At 41.5% G+C, this 20,050-nt stretch overlaps 1 protein-coding gene across 2 annotated transcripts; it reads left to right on the top strand.

Moving 5' to 3' along the window:
- Positions 1 to 10,842: 10,842 nt before the first annotated feature.
- On the top strand, positions 10,843 to 18,596 carry LOC110162186 (pituitary homeobox 2). 2 transcript variants are annotated; one of them, XM_020927044.2, is made up of 3 exons: positions 10,843 to 10,894; positions 15,999 to 16,198; positions 17,580 to 18,596. In XM_020927044.2, exons 1-3 carry the CDS (start codon positions 10,849 to 10,851, stop codon positions 18,135 to 18,137), a joined length of 804 nt encoding a protein of 267 aa, XP_020782703.1. In that variant the 5' UTR covers positions 10,843 to 10,848; the 3' UTR covers positions 18,138 to 18,596. The 2 variants fall into 2 exon arrangements, with proteins under 2 accessions (XP_020782703.1, XP_020782701.1); XM_020927042.2 differs by lacking the exon at positions 10,843 to 10,894 and adding an exon at positions 15,193 to 15,379.
- Positions 18,597 to 20,050: the final 1,454 nt, after the last annotated feature.

The following is a 20,050-nucleotide window of genomic DNA, read 5'->3' as shown; positions in this document are numbered from 1 at the left end:
GGAGACAGACCCAGACTCACCTGCAGACAGATCCAGACTCACCTTGAGACAGACCCAGACTCACCTGCACAGACAGACCCAGACTCACCTGCAGACAGACCCAGACTCACCTGCAGACAGACCCAGACTCACCTTGAGACAGACTCACCTGCAGACACAGACCCAGACTCATCTGGCCACACAGACCCAGACTCATTTGCACAGACAGACCCAGACTCACCTGCTCATACAGACCCGGAATCACCTGCAGACAGATCCAGACTCACCTGCGCAGACAGACACACACTCACCTGCACAGACAGACCCGGACTCACCTGCGCAGACAGATCCAGGTCCAAGAAATCTTGTTTCACAATGGGTCACTAATTTACTTTTCCACTTGTCAATATCTTCCAACTCAAAATCGAGGAGACACAATACAGTTCCAGACCCTCACATCTTTGTAAAGTTTTGTCCAAAGTGTCTGGTTCTACCTGGACAGGTAATTGATTCAAAGTAAATCCTGGCTTATTGGGTTTTTTTTTTTTTTTTTTTTTTATTCCCAGCATCCTAATTATTAACAGTGATGCATTTTTGAGAGCTTTTAACAACTTTCAGAGATCAGTGTGGCATTTGCTGTCACACTAATCCTAAAAACATCCAGCAACACTGCTCAAATACATGAATGCTAGCCCCTTAAAAAACAAGTAATAATAACTACTATATTTCACTCATTACTTATTGGATCTACATTAATATTTTAGTCTAAAATGGTTCAAAGTTCGACCTTATTACTGCTGTTCCTGTGTATCTACATAACACGTTTCCTGGTTCCGCGTTAGTCCTTATGATGCTACATCCAAAGGGAACGCGACGGACTTTGTGCATTTTATTATGTCAGCGTCCTTCGGGGAAATCAACCCTAAGACTATATTATGAGACCCATATTCAGATATGAAAATACAGAGGTCCTTAAACGCACCACGAGGGACCACTGGAATTTGCATGTAGTGATATGACACGCTCGGTATAAAGTACGGCTGCAGCTTGATTATTTTAGTAGTCGACGGGTCAAACAATTATTTATATTGTAGATTGAGATTTAACACAATAAATAATAAGACAATAAAAGTTGAAATAAGTGGTGAGCAAAGGCTTCAGGATACAATATTTTTGAATAAACTAAACTTTTGCCAATACATGGTGGGAAAATAAAGAACAGAGACGTTAACTCTACTACATATTTTACAAAAAATTTACTACAATTCATTATATTGAAGGATGTGACTAAAAATGTGTAAAGAATTTCCCAGTTTGGAGTATTATTAAATCAAAATATCAAATAAGAAATCTGGAAATGTTATTTTGGTATCACTTTATTTAAGGACAGGCTACATCCATTAACATCTAAATAGCCATATATTTCTTTGGTCGTCGAGTTTCTTTTAACTAGCTGCAAATCTGTATTCATGCAAGTGGATAATTCAATAATAAGTACTAAAAATAGTAGAAGTAGTGCTCATTCTGCTCTTATTAAAGGTACAGTGTGTAACTTTCTGGAGGCGGCACGTCACCTGCATGAACCATGGAAACAGAAACTTAAAACCATACTTCGGAATATTCTCCTTTAAAGGGACATAGGACCTCATTTCCTAGTGAGCCAGAGTGTTATAGACGTGTGGAGACACTTTTTTAAATATTCCATCCAGTCCTTGTATTTGCAGAGGTCGCTGGTGCTAGGCTAGTGCATGTCAATGGCCATAGTTAGCCTGCCACTAAAAACAGTCTTACCCACTCCACAAAACACTCGAGGCAAAACAGTTATTACACCAGACTGTCCATGTAAATGTCTGTGTTGATAGAATGATTTTAAAAGTAAAACCAACCTTGCATTTGAACCTTGCAATCTGACTTCCTCAGGACAGTATCCCAGGTGTATGAGAGTAAAAAAGTCCTCTCGTCCCGGTTTATAGTCCCCTGGACACGTTTCCCTATTTCGAAAGCAGAATAGGAACAACTTAAATTGGCCATCTCTGACCTAGCCGAGGCCGACACCACCTAGTGCCTCCGCTCAATTTCATTTCTCTCCAGCGACTAGGTCAGGAATCAAAATACACTAGCCGGTTTGCAAAAACCCCAGAAGTGCGAGTTCAGGCACCAGTCAATCAGTGAAGAGTCATATATTCTGAATTGTCAACGATTCCCGAGATTGAGGATTTATAGCCACAATAAATAGAATGTTTGGTGAACTTTATCAAGGGGAAAGACGTTATTGTTCTTCTTCCTACGGGATTTGGGGAAAGCTTAATATACCAGTTAGCCCCGTTAGCAGCGCAATACATACGTCACGACCAAATAGCAGAGATTGGTTAAATTTGAAAAAGTACCCGCCTACTGTCGAGCGAACGCAATCTAAGGCTGTGAGGTCAGACGGTTTGAACGAAGTAAAACGAAGTAAAACCGGCTGATGAATAAGGCTATCTCTGACCATTGTAAAAGAGCGAACCACATCATGGACTGGGACAGAGCAAACATCACTGGGACAGAAAAAACATCATCACTGGATAAAAGAGGCAATCGAAATACGGAAACGTGCCCACAGGACTATAAACCGGGACAAGGTGGCTTTTTTACTCACACACCTGGGATACTGTCCTGAAGAAGTTGGACTGCATATGGCGCTGTCGTCCTGCCTCATCCGGCAGAAAGACCACACCAAAACCTGTTTAAATCAGCTGAGCAGACACGTCACAGAAACATCACATGACCACTCTGAGGAAGACGCTAGTGAGCAGTTGAAAATGTCAGGTATGAAAACAAACTCTTGGTCTGAAAAAAAACCAAAACAAAAAAAAAAAAACCTAATAATATAATGATTTAGATGATTTCAGCTCTTGCATTGCCAGTCTCTACTGAACTAAAGGTAAAAGTTAACTGTCAAATTGAAAAGTACCACTACATGACATCACAAGGTGGAACAGAGCGTTTTGACAGAGCGTTTTGAGGTTTGGAGTTGTAGGAACTGCAGATGGAAACTAAAATTGTTCGGGTTAAACATGTGTGAATGAAACAAAACACAACTCCAGGTCTGTTGGTGGTTTGGTAACAGCATTTAAACATGGATTTAAGCTCACAATCGTCAGTTCCGCGTCATATGGCACCTTTAATATCCGACTAGTCACGATTATCTCGATGCCGCCCCGGTCCGAAAGCAGCCAGGGCGAGACTCCAGGCTTCAGCGCGTCGGGAGCGGTAGCAGCCAGCGCGCGGGGAGAATAAAGTTGAGACATCCACGCTGCCTGCCTCTCTGCCTCTCTGTCTGTCTGTCTGTCTGTCTGCAGCCTGACGGGTTCGCTGGCTCGTTAAGACGCGGAGGAGCAGGTCGCCCCTCGGTTCTCACATCACAGCCCCATCACAAATTCTTTCAAGTGTCCTTCTGCGTCGCCGAAGATGACAACGGCGAATCGATAAGCGCTTGAAATGAAAAGGAGCCGTGGGTTTGGCCCCCGAGGCGAGAGATTTGACAGCCGCCAGCCTCTCTCCCTCCCGCCTCCCTCCTTCCCTTGCCTCCTTCCCCTCTCCCTCTCTGAACTTGTGCCGTGTCTCCTCCGCACCTTTACGCGTGAGAAAAGCGAAGATTCCACGCTACATTTTTTCCCCTTCTTTTTTTCATTTCTTGTGTAAAAAGAAAGTAAAGAGGGACGTATATAACTGCGTTCTTGCCTACCCAAAAAGAGAGTCAGTGAGGGGTTGGAATGGAGACGTAATGTGTGCGTAATGGCGCGAGTAATTGCCAATGAATGCGTAATTGCGCGTATTAATTAGACGACATCAAAGATAGCCATTGTTACGATCTAGGCCTGCTAGAATTTCTGTGATTCAGATTACATCATATCACAACACTCTAAAGGCCAATATTTAATGAAGATGGGGCAATTTAAATGAATCTTGTTTTTTGTTTTAATACAGTGAGTTATTAGGTCTTGTCACTAACAAGAAATGTTCAGATTGAACATTTGTGAATTTTTCTTTTGGATATTTCATGGTACAGTGTAAAAGTAAGATTACCTGAGTGATGATTAAAAAATAATAATAATAAAAAAGTCTAACACTCTAGAAGCCTTCATGAATGAATAAATGAATGAAATATGCATTCAGTTTTGTTTGTTTTAGTTTATATTTTGTCACTTTTATACGCAGTAAGTCATAAATGAAACTGTAAATGTAAACTTCCTGCTCATTCGCTGCTTTTCTGTAAATGTTTAAAAGAGTTTGGCATTATAAGTACTTCTTACTTCAGCCTAAACCTTTTCTGTCATAATTCATGGGATTGTAGTCTATTTTTTTTGTAATGCTGCAAAACGTCCAAATAAACTACTACAACAACTACTACTCCTACTCCTACAAGAGAAACTGTCTCTTGTCCCTCATCTGGGAGCATGACTTCATAACATCCTATAATCCGGTTCACGTTTTGGAATTTGATAATGTCATAATTTCCAAACGGAGGAGGGCAGGGACCTATACAACTCTATGGGAGATTTATTTTGTTTTTGAAAGAAATCACCAAAATTGTAATCCACAAGCATTGCACGTTGTCATTAATCATCAGGAATCGGCTCCACGAACTTGTCATAATTAATCTAATGTCTTAAAGGCCTTTCAACCTACAACAATCAGGTCTTTTGTTTTCGGCTTTGTTTTCATGTGCATAGACCCAGTAATAACACAGATATGAACCATAAAGCAGGTCGACACATTTGCAATCTGACAGTTAAACAGTAAAATTCCTCCATACAATTCTGACCTGTGCTCCAGCTCAGTTTTAAAAAGGATCCTAGAGTGTTGATGTCACGTGAATGCACCCTATTACATCATATTTGGTTTTATATTTTAGTTTTAGATTCATTAATGATCACAAAACATTGTATAAATTATAGAATAAATAATAAGCCATTACAAATATCTGTACATATGTCTGTTTTGGCTCCTTTAATGTCATTCTATTATGGAATATTGATTTCCAGTAAAGAAATGGTTTAACTATACTCCAAAAAAAAAACAGACTTTTTATTTTTTAAATGGCAAAATATTCTGTGGTTCAATCATTAAAGGTAAAGGCTGCGTTTACAGACGGCCTCTTTGGGCTCAGTTTAGTTCGGTCCTGATTGAGTGCTGTTTTAGTTCAGGTTTAGTCCCAGAATTATTCTCATTTTGGTCCTGTTTGAGTCCTGGTGCAATCCAGATTTAGTCCAGATTTAGTCCCAGGATTATTTTCATTTTGGTCCTGGTTTGGTCCTGTTTGAATACTGGTCTCGTTGAGGTTTAGTCCCAGGATTATTTTCAGTTTAGGCCTGGTTTAGTCCTGTTTGAGTCCTGGTATAGTCCAGGTTTAGTCCCAGATTTATTTTCAATTTAAAACCATTTTGGTCCTATTTGAATTGTGGTATTGTCCAGGTTTAATCCCAGGATTACTCCCATTTTAGTCCTGTTTGAATCCTGGTCTAGTTCAGGTTTAGTCCTATACTTATTCTAATTTTGGTCCTGGTTTGGTCCTGTTTGAGTCCTGGTCTATAGTTCAGGTTTAGTCCCAGGATTATTTTCAATTTAGGCCTGGTTTAGTCCTGTTTGAATCCCGGTATTGTCCAGGTATAGTCCCAGGATTATTATAATTTTGGTCCTGTTTGAGTCTTGGTCTAGTTCAGGTTTAGTCCCAGAATTATTCTCATTTTGGCCCTGGTTTGGTCTTGTTTGAGTCCTAGTCTCGTCCAGGTTTAATCCCAGAATTATTCTCAATTTAGGCCTGGTTTGGTCCTGTTTAAATCCTGGTATTGTTCAGGTTTAGTCCCAGAATTATTCTCGTTTTGGTCCTGTTTGCGTCCTGATCTAGTCCAGGTTTAGTCCTACAATTATTCTCATTTTTGTCCTGTCTGAGTCCTGGTTTAGTGCAGATTTAGTCCCAGGATTATTCTCAGTTTAGGCCTGGTTTGGTCCTCTTTGAGTCCTAGTTTAGTCCAGGTTTAGTCACAGAGTTATTCTCATTTTGGTCTTGTTTTAGTCCTGGTCTAGTCCAGGTTTAGTCCGGGGATTATTCTCATTCTAGTCTCAATTTTGATGCGGTGTTTGTCTGTGTGAACGCACGTTAGGCCTGAGTCCAATTTACGGAAGAAAAAGCAATTAACGTTACACAAATCCATCTCGCTGTGCGTAAAAGAATCAAAACCACACAGTGCGCACGAATCTGTTGTCTGTCTGGACTAGTTTACATTAAAACTTCAATTCGCAGGACACACAGTGACATTAGATATGGCCTTTCTGCTGGGCCTCGTGCGTAATGTAATAATAATATGGTCTCCACACCGCACAACGCGTCCAAACCGTGCCGTTTTTACGCATGACTTTGGTTTGTGTGTTTGTGCCTCTCCGCGCCCCCTCCCTCTCTCCATCTCTCCCCTTTCTCTCCCTCCCTCCCTCTCCCTCTCTCTGTCTCTCTCACGGAGGAAATTCCCATGTGGACTCGGCATTAATTAGCGCTTTGATGGGAGTATGACTAAAAATGTAAACGCGGGATTACGGAGGCGCAGAGGCGGGCCCGGTCTGGGCGCGCACGGGTCTACGGCGCTCGGAATTCGGATCCACGAGGAGCATTTACGCCGGAGCCAGCTGTGCATTTTACACCCAAAGTATACATGATAAGGTCACGTTATAGAACTGTCGGTGTAATTTTTAGGTATATAGGTTAAGAAGTGGTTTTGAGGAAAATCTGCGTAATTTATGCAGCTAATTTGGAAAATAAAGGCGTAAGGTCAATGCGTATTCCATGTATGATATTATTATTACAAATCTATATGTATATCATTATTCAAAATAGTGCGTTGTGAATATTATATGACTTTGGATTAGGAGATATAGACGCTTACATGTTTATAAATTAGCTTTGATTCCTCATTGACAAATCTGAAACAGTCCCCATGGCAACGAGGCTAAAATTATCATAAAAAGGTATATTTCAAATGGATATCTATATAATTTGATTTCATAACCTTGCTGTGTTTGGAATAAAAGTAAGATTAATTTCCAATTCGTTCTCCACGTGGTTTGAATCTGCGCGCTTTGATGGACTGGATCGCGCAATATCTTATCTTTAGCGTTTTTTGTTTTTTTTTTTAGTTTTTTTTTTAACATGTCATTTTGTTTGTTTGATTGCTGCTGAAAGTTGAGCTCCACCACGCACGCACGCACACACACACACACAAGCACAGACGCACACACACATCACGTACGTACACACACACACACGTAACCACTCGGCCCACAGCAGCGCGCATAGACAACAAGCACACCCCTTTTGGAAACCCGGGGTCCCTCTCTCCTTTAGCTGCTCCTCTGCGCTCTAAAAGACAGTGAGAGAAAAATGCGCCACTATCGGAGCGTCTTTCAAGCAGGGAAAAGTTAACGACACGACTCCCATCCGAGCCACGAAGACGACAAAACACCCCGTGAAATACGCGAAGCAAGAAGTAGCTAGACTGAGGGAGGTTTTTTATTTTTTTGGATAACACCGCTGCTGCGAGGAGTCCCGTTCACAAACGCTTCTTGGACTTTGATAAGGTTTTACACCCCCCAAAATTGTTTTTCTTGGGATTAAAATTTTCCAACTTGAGCGCATATACGAGCAGAGAGAAGAATTGAGAGAGACACGGCAGTTTTTGGAGAGAGGTGAGTTCAATGCTTTAAGCAAAAGTGAGTTGTGACTTTACGCGGGTGGACGGATTGGTTCCGCTCGGGTTTTTTCGCTCCCCTCTCCCTCCCCGTGACTTTCAAAGCGGCTGGAGTAATGATGTATCGTTAGCGGTGAAGGATATAGTGAAAGAGCCGCTGTCTGGTGTGGGAACGGGGAGAGCTTTGGAGTCAGCGCGTTTTGGCGATGGTTCTTCTGTGCGTCATAGCATAGGAATTAGCGTTATAATTAATGTTTTAATAGACTTTCAAATGTTTTATTTCAACAGAGAAGAGCCAGTGTCACTTATGATAACTGGCATGCGTAATTTAGAGGGTCAGTTGTTGTTTTATCCACGTTTGGGTTGCTTCATTGTAGTGGAAATAAAGACGTATAGCGTATATGTTTCATTCTGACATATAAATATTACCCAGCCTTGTAATACATCAGGGCACGATTTTAATATTAAAGAATTATTCTGGGATATTCCAAGTTTTGAAGTCGTAAAATATGTATTTCCTAATGTTTCCTAATACAATTTTAAGGATGCCACATCAAAATCGGGACCAAACCTACTCTAAACGGGACTAAACCAAGTGTACATTTGCGCCAACAACAGGGCGAAACCAGGACATCTCAGGCTAAATATTATTCCACTTTCTGACTCTTAAAAAAACGCGTGGAATGTCAAACCCACTCTGAAAAGTCCACGTTGTCATGACTACAAACCATCCGGAGGAGGTTAGCGCTCTATCTCACAGTCTATTGCGCGTCCGTTTCCACTGTCGGGTCCCGTGCCAGCTTTCTGTCGCCACTGGGCCCGGTGCCATGTTGCCCCACGACTCGGTGACTGACTCGCCCCGAGCCCGCCTGCTCCGCTCCGGCTGCCGGCTGTGCCACAAGTGAGGGCGCATGGAAGAGCCGGATTAGCGGTATGCGCGACACTCCTCACGCTTTGGGGGCATTCGGGGAGGTTTTGGATAGACTCGGATAGCTGCGTTTTGCGCCTGCTTTGGTTACAGCGCGCGGGGAACGGCGCGTCACGGGCGATTACGCACGTGTGAATATGGCCAGGCCCGCGCTATTACAAGGCCTTAATTTGAACCGCGTCTGATTGGTCGTACGTGTGCTCCTCGACACTCTGGAGCGTTTAACGTGACTTCAGTATGTTCAAAATATGTCTACAATGATTTAAAGCCCTCATTGGCGTTTCATTTTATCTTTTACGCATCGTCATTTCATCTCTATTTTATTATTTATTTACTGTTCCATTTTTACGCACGGGTGCCATTTCTGCTCCAATTATGCACAATGCATTTAACATCAAAATACGAGATTCATCTTCCTATTTGTTATACTACAAAATACATTCAGAATAATAGATGTACCAAAATGTGTCTGCTGCTGCTGCTGCTGCTGCTACTACTACTACTACTACTACTACTACTACTACTACTACTACTTAACAACAACACTCATATTTATAATAATGTTTACAGTCCTCTTTTCTTTTTTTTTTTTTTTTTTTTTTTTGACTCACTGTTCAAACATATTCAGACTTTTTATAAGACACGTTATTAATTGCAATTTATTTATTTTTTTTTTTTATTTTATTCACAATTAGTCTCCCAAATACACATAGATGGCATCTGCAAAACTATTACTGTATTTATTGTGTTTATGTGCTGTCCAAGAGGCGTCTAGTTAAGTCAAAACCAGCCAGAACAGGAAGATTTGATGACTGTAGTGATAATGCCAAGGTCCAAACAATATCCCCAGAAATGCGCCTTGGAGAGCCGTATTACGCGCGAGTAACCCGCAGTGCGCAAGGCCTCATTCCGCGCGTGAGTTATTGGAGTCAGCCCTCGTTAAAGTGCAGTGATTAGACAACACGCTGTAACCTTCCGCCCGGAGCCTGACCCGCACTATTTCATCCAGGTACAGCCCGTGTCAAACTTAACCTCCTCTCCTCTTCTCTCGTCTCGTCTTCACGCGCGGAGGAAAGAAGAAATAGAGAAAAAAAAAAAAAAGAAGAGAGGGAAAGGCGATGTAGAGCAGGTGAAAGCCAGGGAGAGGGGAGGAAAGTGGTTAACAGCGCCGCGACTGCATGCAAATTTCCTCCGCGTTGAATTATCATAAGCAAACAGTGTGAGCCTGGACTAATAAAAACCCCCATCTGTGTAACTTCATATCGAGGCGCAGCGATAATGAATTTTGTAATATCCATCCAACAGACATCTCAATCAGACGCTAATCCCCGTGATTTTACTCCGGGATCGGCGAGCTGCCTGCCTGCCTGCCTTGCTTGCGTCTCTCCGCGTCTCCGCCTCTCCCCTCTTCTCCTCTCCCCTCTCTCCCCCGAAGCCAAGCGCCTGACTCCGGATCAGTTGATTCCGAGAAACACGGTGTATAGACGGATAATAAGATGCTGCAGGGTTAGGATTGCGCGGGTAGTAACAAAGCACGGAACCTCAGTGACAAGATGGGTATTTTTACGCACGATTGGTTACCATATTGTTCCATCAGCATCTAGGCTATATATTACTGTAGAGTTTGAATGGAAGGACAGGTAAATTGTAATCTGGTTTTGTCGTGTGGTTGAATAAACATGGTAGGACACGTATTTTTTTCATCAATATTAAAATAAATACTTAAATTAGGGATACTTAAATGTGCTAGAGGGGCATAGTGACGATTTATAATTTTTTTAAAACTACAAAAAATAAAATAAAACAGATAAATAAATAGAAAATATGTTGGCAAATAAAATATCTCCATTAGAGCAACTTTTACGCATGATTGGTTACTAATTACTTTTAGGTTGTTATTGCAGATTTTTTTAGGCCTTCCCTTTTCCTCACAATGACTGAACAGCCTACAATCTTGCCCCAATGTTTTGATGAATTAATAACAATACTGAATTCGAGACTAAACACGAATAATATCACGTTATTGCCCCAAAAGTAAACAATTACGCAACATTTTTACGCACAAATACCCTACTGGATTACAATTACGCACAAATCTTTTACCATTTTTATCACCGTTATTCATTCCATGATTGTATACAAGCAAATATATAATTGCTGTTGATCAATATTAATTAAAACATGTCTTGTCATTTCTCAGATTTCCAAAAAAACGCACTGATGGAGTCCCACTGCCGCAAACTGGCGTCAACGTGCGCACAGATCGGTGAGTATGACGCACACACATCAGCAAAACGACATTATTATCTCTCTCGTTTAAACGTATTTTTTATTTTAATTGTAGGGCACGGAATTTGTTGTGTCTTATTTAATCGATACTTTGCTTTGGGGCCGTTCTGTCTTGCTTAATCAATTTTGGGATTACACTTTTTTTTTTTTTTTTTTTTTTTTTGAATTGTGTAGATCATGTTTACCGTGTTCAGTTGTCAATTCTTTACTTACTCAATTATATTATGCAGAAAACATTAAACACTTTTGTTAATTAGAGAAATGCCCTGGACTTCCATTAGTAAACATTATTTTATTTTCAAAATGACGATACTTATGTGTGAAAACGTGTAAGAAAAATATAGTTAATTAATTCAACTTTTTAATTAATCACACATTAAATAATCACTATAGGTCACATTGTTCATCTTTCGTCTTTTGTACATTTTTCGTTAATTGTCCTTTCTTGTCTACACAGCTATCAAATTAAAATCGATTCGAAATTTCGTGTGGTTATTGTCTAAAACGTTCACGAAACCGCTGTCCGTAAACCGAATCTATTTAAAAAACCCTGCGTTTGGTTGTTTCACTCGAACAGGCCTGAGTTTAGCCCCAGGTCCTCGGTGTTAGAGCGACCCCTGCTGGTGCGTAAAGTCATCGCATCTTTACGCACTGAGCTTCATTTTCTTTTTTTCTTTTTTTGTCAATCCAAGCCACTTCATTTAGGCTACACCTTAACTGGGTAAATCACACGGTATTTACAAATAATCTCATGTTGTTTGTTTGTTTGTTTTGTCCGCGTAAACATTTTACGCACAGGTGTTTGAATACTTTTTTGAAGAAATGACATTAATACACTTCAACAAATAACATACAATTCCATCAAAAATAAATTACAATAATGCTGGGACGTACGTAATTTTCTAAATAAAAAACTGATTTTATTGATCATTTTTAGCGCTTTACGGAAACGACTCTGTGTTATCGTAATACGCTATTAACCAATATCCAATCGAGGTCATTTGCGTTCATTACATCGCCACTAACTGAATACATGGCCCTTTTCTCGCTCCATTGGTGTTCATATCGATTCAAAATAAACCAAAAAACGCTACACGCACTTTTTTTTTGTAATCTTCGCCGCATCGTTGCCTTGTGCCTCGAGGGAACTACTTTAAACCTGTAATGGATGCCTCTCCGTGCACAGGAATATCCTAATAGCGGAATGCGCGCTGGCTTTAATCCTATGTAAAAAAGCTTTGTGTCGCCGCTGCTGTATTGACTGAATTGCTAATTAATGGCCCTCTATGGCGGAGGAGGCCTATTGCGCGCAGTAATCCGCACAAGAGAGATAAGGCATTCCGAAATGAAGAGGAAAGCGATAATCCACTTCAGGTTTGGTTTAATACGGAGAAAGGAGCAGCGCGGGGTTACAGGGCGAAGTGCAGCCGGGTTAGAGGTGCGGGTTTGGGGCCAGAGTAGTCCCGCTGCTCGAGGAGGGGGAGTTAAAACAAGATGGGTGTTAAAATATCCATCATGATTTTAAAGAAAGTGAAAGGTGTTTTAATAAAGCTTGTCTTTACTAGGCTGTATTTAGCTTACAAGTAATTGGAGATGGGATAATTGGCATCGAGATAATTCTGGTTAAGCATAGAATTCAAGAATTTATTGTAATTTCAATAGAAAACAACGAAATTACGTTTGGAGCATCAAACACTCCACAGTTTTGATGTAAAGTACAAAAATTCTATAGGTAATTACGCATTGTATTTTAATTAAGGCGAGTTAATCTGTCCATGGTGATGTGGTTAGATAAATATAGCTTTTGAATAGATCTTATCCACTAAAATAGATAATTAACTTCAACATTTTTTAATTTTTATTTTGGGTTTCAAAGAGAATTTGACAATGTTACCGTAGCGACATAGAGTTAAAACAAAAATACTACTCAGCAAAAGTCCTCAAAATGTCGCCATAAAATTGAAAGCATAATTAATCAATACAGGATTTTTTTTTTTTTTTTTTTTTCTCAGGGAGATCTAATTTAATCTGAAATCATTTAGCTTTATTATGGCATAAATTTGAACTGTAGATTGCGGTCCAACTGTTCAAATCACTTATTATTATTATTATTATTATTATTATTATTATTATTATTATTATTATTATTATTATTATTATGTTTTGAATCTTGATTTATTATTTTAAAGTCACACAGTTGTCAAATTTGTCCAGTATACTCGCCAAATGCATGCAGTTTTCGTTCATATTCGTGCGTAATTTCAAAGTATTACGCACGGATTACGCACCAGTTCCAGTTCCATTTTTGCGCTTTGGAAGACTCCGAATTGGCCTCTGTAGTGTCTTGACTCCTTGTGCATTCTGTGTGCTCCTAATACCCTGGTGGTGGGGCCGTATTTATAAATGAGGAACTTTGAAGGAGGGAGGATAAGCGCAGTCACTTTTGAGCAGCACAGAATCAAAGCGCCTACCTTTCACGTGATATTGCGACCAAATATGATGATTATTATTGTTTTAGCTTTTGTGTTATGCGCTAAGTGTGTGGTTAAATGTTACGTGTTGAGATACATTGACAATATATTCCAGCAACACGTTTTCCAGTGTCCAAAAAACGACTTTAATAGACCACACACAGTCAGAGTCATCTTTTATTCTTGTATTTATTTGTATTACTGTAAACCGTGCAGTCTTGAAAGTATTCAAGACATTCAATGTGACATATATTTCCACATCAAGTACTAAGCAAACAGGACTTTCCGAGTAGCACGACATATTTTTTAAGACATTTATTCCACTCTAGTCCTGGTCCAGCCCCGGTTTAGTCCAGTTTTAAACCTGGTTTGGTCCTACATGTTTATGAACAGATTGATGTGATCCAGACCAGGTTTTTAGTCCAGATTATTTGCATCTAATTTAGCTGTTTAGTGTACACTTTATTAATCCAGTTACTTCAGCGCGTCCTCTTGTCCCAGTTCAACCTCGGAAATCCCAACCAGTTAGCGCTTACACTTTGGATATCAACGGGGAATTAAACAGAAAAGACCCGACAAATTGGCTCAAATGATTAAAAGTCCTCCTTCAGAAAAATTCTTAGGCAAATGAGAGACTTATCAGATTAAAAATAACGCCAGATGAGTGGTTGGCGAGGAGGGTTGCGCGCGGAGGACGCCCAGCAGCTAAGCGCCCTGATAAACTAATCCCTCGTCAACAAACCCAAGTGTCCGCGCTCTGGTGACTCCGGTGGGGCTCTTTTGAACGGACACTTGAAGCGTGTCCGCGGAGGTCACTAGGATAGGGGCACTGGACCGAGGCTTTCCTCTGGACACTGGTTATAATGAGAGCAGGTGAAGAACGATTGCAAATGGCCCAAATAATGATATACACAAATGCTACAGTGAAATAATTTGAGGAATTTAAAAAACATATTGTGACAATTGTGGCACAACACCTTAACTGATAATCAGACATTTAAATAGAAATGGCTGGTACATGTTTTGCACAAATTCATATATCTGTGTTTTGTTTTTGTTTTTTTTGTTTTGTTATGTTTTTTGGTCGTGTCTGGCCTGTATTTGACAAGTGCGCGTTCGCTCGCCCAACGCGTTTGGATAACAGTCCTTTTTTCCGCCTTATTTATTTTCATACACGCTTTGTGCCGCAGTGTTTGATATTCAGACTTCTTCAATAAAAGCTTTTATCCGCGCGGTGCCCCTGAGTAAACTGCGGTGACAGCGACTGCGTCCCTATCAATAGAAGCTCGCGCTTCACTGGGCCACTGGACGCAGCTCATAAAGCGAGGCCAAACTGTGTTATTCTCATTTTATTTGGTCTTGGGCTGCTGCTGCCGCTGCTGCCGCGGTGCCATCTCTCTTTACATGCTTTTATTTGGAGACTGGCATTGGTGGACACGTTTAGCGCGCTGCGGTTGGCTGGACACACGAGGCTGTGAGAGAGGAGAGGCGCACGAGGCTGTGAGAGAGGAGGGGGCGGGCGCAGAGCTGTGACGTGGAGCTGCGGTGGAGAGGCGCGGTGGGGCACGGGAGGCAGCAGTGTGTGGACGCCTCTGGATCTAATATCACCTACCTGCGCTTGTCACTCCGTGCAGCCGCATGGCAGCGCTCAATGGCCCGCGCTGAGCACCTCTCCTTTTTACGCACAAAGGACCGGCATCGCCTCACATTCCTCTCACGGACTTCCTTTTCTTTCCGCTTCTTAGGGAACTTACGCACGCCGTTTGTGCTTTGACAGCCGCCTCTCGCGTGCGCTCTTTTCCTCATGAACTCTATGAGGGACCCGGTGAGCCTCGAGCCGCAGCACGTATCCGGGACTAAACTGGGCTCCTCTTCGCACCACGCGGCTCTGGCCATGGCCTCGAGCCTGCAGCCGCTGCAGCGCTCGGTGGATGTCAAACACCGGCTCGAGGTGCACACGGTGTCGGACACGTCCAGCCCGGAGTCCGTGGGTAAGAGCCGCGTGTGCGCGCTCCCATCTGGACAGCATCTGGCAACACACACAAAAATCCTTTGTGCGATCCACCACCAGTGCTCCAGTTATTCTTGGATATAAACAGATTTTGCGTTTAAGTGCGCTCAATAAAAGTGCCATTGTGGGCATTGGAATAACAAGAGGTTTATGCAAATGTGCGGCTATTCAAATTCCCCTGGAGTTTCTCGACAGCTAATAAAACTGAGGAATAATTTAAATATTTTTCAGTAACATTCACAGAGCGCGTAATGCGTAATGTATGACTATTTTGTGCATTTATTTTTTGGAACAATTTCTCTTATGCGTCAAATTTTAATAACGCGCCAGATCGTGAAACAAAGGCTATTAATTATCAATAATTTCCAGTAATACAATTCTTCAATTGATTGATTTTTTCTTTTTTCAGATGATATGTTTTATTAGAGATATAACAGAGAAACTCTTTGTATTTACACAATACAAAAATAACTACATTTTAAAATACAAACGTAAGACACAAATTCCACACATTCCTGAGGTTTTCTTTTGAATAACTTACAACCGTTTCTCTACAATCCTTTGACCAAACGCAGCCTAACACACGTGTGCTCCAACAGAGAAGGAGAAAGTCCTGAACAAAGCCGACGACTCCTCGGATGACCCGTCCAAGAAGAAACGCCAGCGGCGGCAGAGGACGCACTTCACCAGCCAGCAGCTGCAGGAGCTGGAGGCCACTTTCCAGAGGAACCGCTACCCGGACATGAGCACCCGGGAAGAGATCGCCGTGTGGACCAACCTGACAGAGGCCCGAGTCAGGGTAAGGACAGAGGCCCCTGGGAGCCCACAATAAACTCTATTAGTTCCAATGTTTGGATTTTACGCGCTGACGTCAAAGGATACACATTCACGCGGACATAATGTGAGGTAGAATTTATCTAATCCAAATTGTCTTCTTTTAACAGGCAATGGCCTAATTTACGTTCTTTAAGAACCGAAGTTGTGAAAGCTAATTTATCTGTGCAAAAATAATCGTGCTCCTGCGTAAATACACTGCAGGCTGCGTGCGCTAGATCCCACATTCAATTACGTGTAACACAGGTTCAACATAATCAGAAAAAAAGTTATTTTGCCATTGTCAGTGACCACAATTCCCAAACTATGAACTTGCTTTGGTGATTTGGTGCAACATGACACAAAGAATAATAACAGCAAACAGAAATTATAATAAAATAAAAGTCGGTGTTAGAATTAAATCGACTTCAGCTGAGTTTGAACACAAAATAAACAGTATAAATAAAATAACAGTGCAGTTCATTAGATGCAGTTAGGTGTAGAAACGCAGTGTAAATAAATGTGACAAACTGTATTCTTACGCTGCACGTTATTTGCGCGCACTGACGACGTAATTGCGCATTAATGAGCTCGTTAACATTACAGGCTATTGACATGTGCAGTGTCAGATACCAGCCGCGTTCTCCCGCTCGTGTGAAAGAGGTGCAAAGCTTGTATTTTGCGATTGTCGCCCTGGCGTTGTGTTGTGTGTTGTGATGTGTGATCCCGAGGTCAGCCCAATACACATCCAGCCTCGGCCCGCGTTCTGAGAGGAGCGCGCGCCGGGACAGGAGTGTGTATTCCGGGGAAGATAATAAGGCTAATCACGGTTGACTCATGAAGCAAGCGGTGAGTGCGTGTTTTGTCAGCGCGTTCGGGGATTTTGGTCGATTTTCAGACTTTTTCGTTGGAGCATTTTTACGCAGTTGAGCGGAGTTACGCTACTTTTTTACAAATATGATGGCTTTGTTAATCTTGTCTAAAAATAAAACAGGATATAAGACAAGGCAATAATTTCCAAATGATCAAATGTTGGCTAATTAAACCAATTCCGCTCATCGTTTTAATCGAGTTTCTTTTTGTTTTCATAATTTTTCTTTAGTTACGTTTCTGTCCTACAAAGATTTTACGCACATACACACTGTTATTTGGAATTATCATAAATTATACGCTACTGCAGCACGTCAAATTAGTTAAATGAATAGATTTGTTTTATTGCTTTGTTTTATTTAGGGTAATTGAGACGCGCTTACTAACTCTTAAACAAAGCGTGTCTTGTCTTAATCACGTAGCAACGGTGGAGGTCTGCGTCAACATTTTAAGCCCTCCGTGATCCAGTTCTTAACAAAACGCGTGCTTTCTCCTAGGTGTGGTTCAAGAACAGGCGAGCCAAGTGGAGGAAACGCGAGCGGAACCAGCAGGCCGAGCTGTGCAAGAACGGCTTCGGCCCGCAGTTCAACGGACTCATGCAGCCGTACGACGACATGTACCCGAGCTACACGTACAACAACTGGGCCGCCAAGGGTCTCACGTCCGCCTCGCTGTCCACCAAGAGTTTCCCCTTCTTCAACTCCATGAACGTCAACCCGCTCTCCTCCCAGACCATGTTCTCCCCGCCCAACTCCATCTCCTCCATGACCCCCAGCATGGTGCCGTCGGCGGTCACGGGGGTCCCGGGTTCGAGTCTCAACAGTCTCAACAACTTGAATAACCTCAGTAACCCGTCGCTCAACACGGGAGTGCCCACGCCCGCCTGTCCTTACGCGCCCCCCACGCCGCCCTACGTGTACAGGGACACTTGTAACTCCAGTCTGGCCAGCCTCAGACTCAAAGCCAAGCAGCACTCGAGCTTCGGATACGCCAGCGTGCAGAACCCCGCCACCAATCTGAGCGCGTGCCAGTACGCCGTGGACAGACCGGTCTAATAGCGAGTTAAACACTGCAAAAATAAAAAAATAAAATAAAAGATTAAAAAATGGCCGCCAGACTGTGCTGCGTAAAGGCGCACGGAGAGGGGCGAGTCTGCGGGTGGTGTTTTGGAAAATGCTTCCGGATTTGGAATTTTGGAGAGCTGCGAATTAAAAGGGCATGACATTTGAACCAAAAGTGAGTTGTCAAATTGCAATCGAATCATTTTAGAGTTATAACAAAAACAACAAAGCACTAGCCAATCTTTAGAACACGATTTTATCCCGTGCCAAATGTGCGTAATTGGGTAACTTCTAACACAGCGTAAATTACTTTTTTTTTTACTGTTACACTGCTTCCTAAAAATGTCATGTAAGCACTTTTCTGAGCCCTATAGTCTTGAAATTATATTAGTAAGTCTTCGTAATATGTTTGAAATTTATAGAGAACCCCAGTACCATAGTAAAGTAGCAGTACTACACCAGTGCCAAGTTTGGAGTGGGTAAAAGTGTGGATAGTAATGCAATCATAACTTATCACTTGCACTGAGGTGTTTTTTTTTTTCCTCTTAAAGTCCCAAGCCAAGTAAGTTATGATAATACGTACTTAAACATATTATGGCTCTGAAATATAACTGTTTTGCTAAGTCTGTTCCTTTAAAAGAGCATTTAATTAACATTTATCCAAGCAAAACTGCAATCCAACTACTATCTTGAATCCTTGACGTCCAAATACACAATTAGCTACAAGGTTAAGATTAAAACGAGTTCTTTGCCCGATAATTTAAACTAGCACTTTTTTAAGCACCCCAAGTTATGGCACAACCTAACACTAAGGTCCACGCTCTGCCCTTCTTCGAAAATCCGGAGCGGTTTGTGGATACGTCAATACGACACGGCGTCTGGCTGGTCATTTTTTGCAGTGTACGCGCAACCAGGCATCCGCCACAGGAACAAAAAGACTACTACCACTACTTTTTTTTGTGTTTTCGGAACTAAACATTTCTGGAGAGCGTGATTTTGCCTGTTTGGACAATGTAAACTGGTTGGAGGCGAGCGGCAGGCGTTCTCCTTTGGTTACGGTCACAACATGGCGCCTTCGCTGGACTGTGGACTTATACTGACCCTCAAAAGGTTGTATATATATACATATATATATATATTTGAGTTCATCTCCTGTTTGAATGCCTCCGGTCTGTCTCCTCTCCTTCTTCTCCAAATTTATAAAAACGCATGTGGATTTAAAAAAAAATGCTGAAAATAATAACGGAATTTTGCTTGCAAACAAAGGGAATGTACATACTCAAACGCACCACCCGTGTGTTTCTAGCATATTATAAATTTATTATTATTAATGTCTGTGTGAGTTTAGACTAGCCATTCTGGATTTTAAAAAGAAACAAAAAAGGTCCTGCGACATTATTTTTTTTCCTGTGTAAACTATTTGGTACAGTTTTTTTCCCCCTTTATTTTACAACAACCCCAAAAACAATTGTGCTTTATTTAATGGAAGTAAATATATTGTTCCCAAACACGCAGCGTTATTGAATCTTTGTAACGGGGTGACAGCCTGTCTATACGCGCTGTGGGTGTGGGTGTGTGTGTGTGTCTCTTTCTCTGTGTGTGTGTGTGCGCGTGAGAGACTTAAATCTGTATACACACTCGCATCATGTGAACCAAAACTCACGTTCCTTTGACGTAAATCCTTTAATTAATAATTATATCGACAACATGACTTGAAGTGCGCATGACAGGTCAGACTACTCGTGTTTTTAAAATATAATTAACATCATAATATTTAAGAAAAACGTAAATAAATAGATATATACACGTTGGTGAAGTTTATAATTTTACTTCCTGGCTGCAAATATGACCTACACGTGGGCTACAGGTAATTTTATAACTGTTACCTAGCAACCGTAAAGTCTAAA

The sequence above is a fragment of the Boleophthalmus pectinirostris genome, unplaced genomic scaffold, assembly GCF_026225935.1.
Source record: "Boleophthalmus pectinirostris isolate CB_2022bp ecotype Guang Dong unplaced genomic scaffold, ASM2622593v1 HiC_scaffold_23, whole genome shotgun sequence".
Taxonomy (NCBI): domain Eukaryota; kingdom Metazoa; phylum Chordata; class Actinopteri; order Gobiiformes; family Gobiidae; genus Boleophthalmus; species Boleophthalmus pectinirostris.
The sequence above is the reverse complement of the archived record's forward strand: the minus strand, read 5'-3'. Positions and strand labels throughout refer to the sequence as shown.

Excerpts from the sequence above, each read along its gene's own strand:
- LOC110162186 (XM_020927042.2), top strand. The coding sequence starts at position 15,193 with ATGAACTCTATGAGGGACCCGGTGAGCCTCGAGCCGCAGCACGTATCC. Across the intron at positions 15,380-15,998 it reads GTCCAGCCCGGAGTCCGTGG|AGAAGGAGAAAGTCCTGAAC; the intron begins GTAAGAGCCGCG and ends GTGCTCCAACAG. Across the intron at positions 16,199-17,579 it reads TGACAGAGGCCCGAGTCAGG|GTGTGGTTCAAGAACAGGCG; the intron begins GTAAGGACAGAG and ends GCTTTCTCCTAG.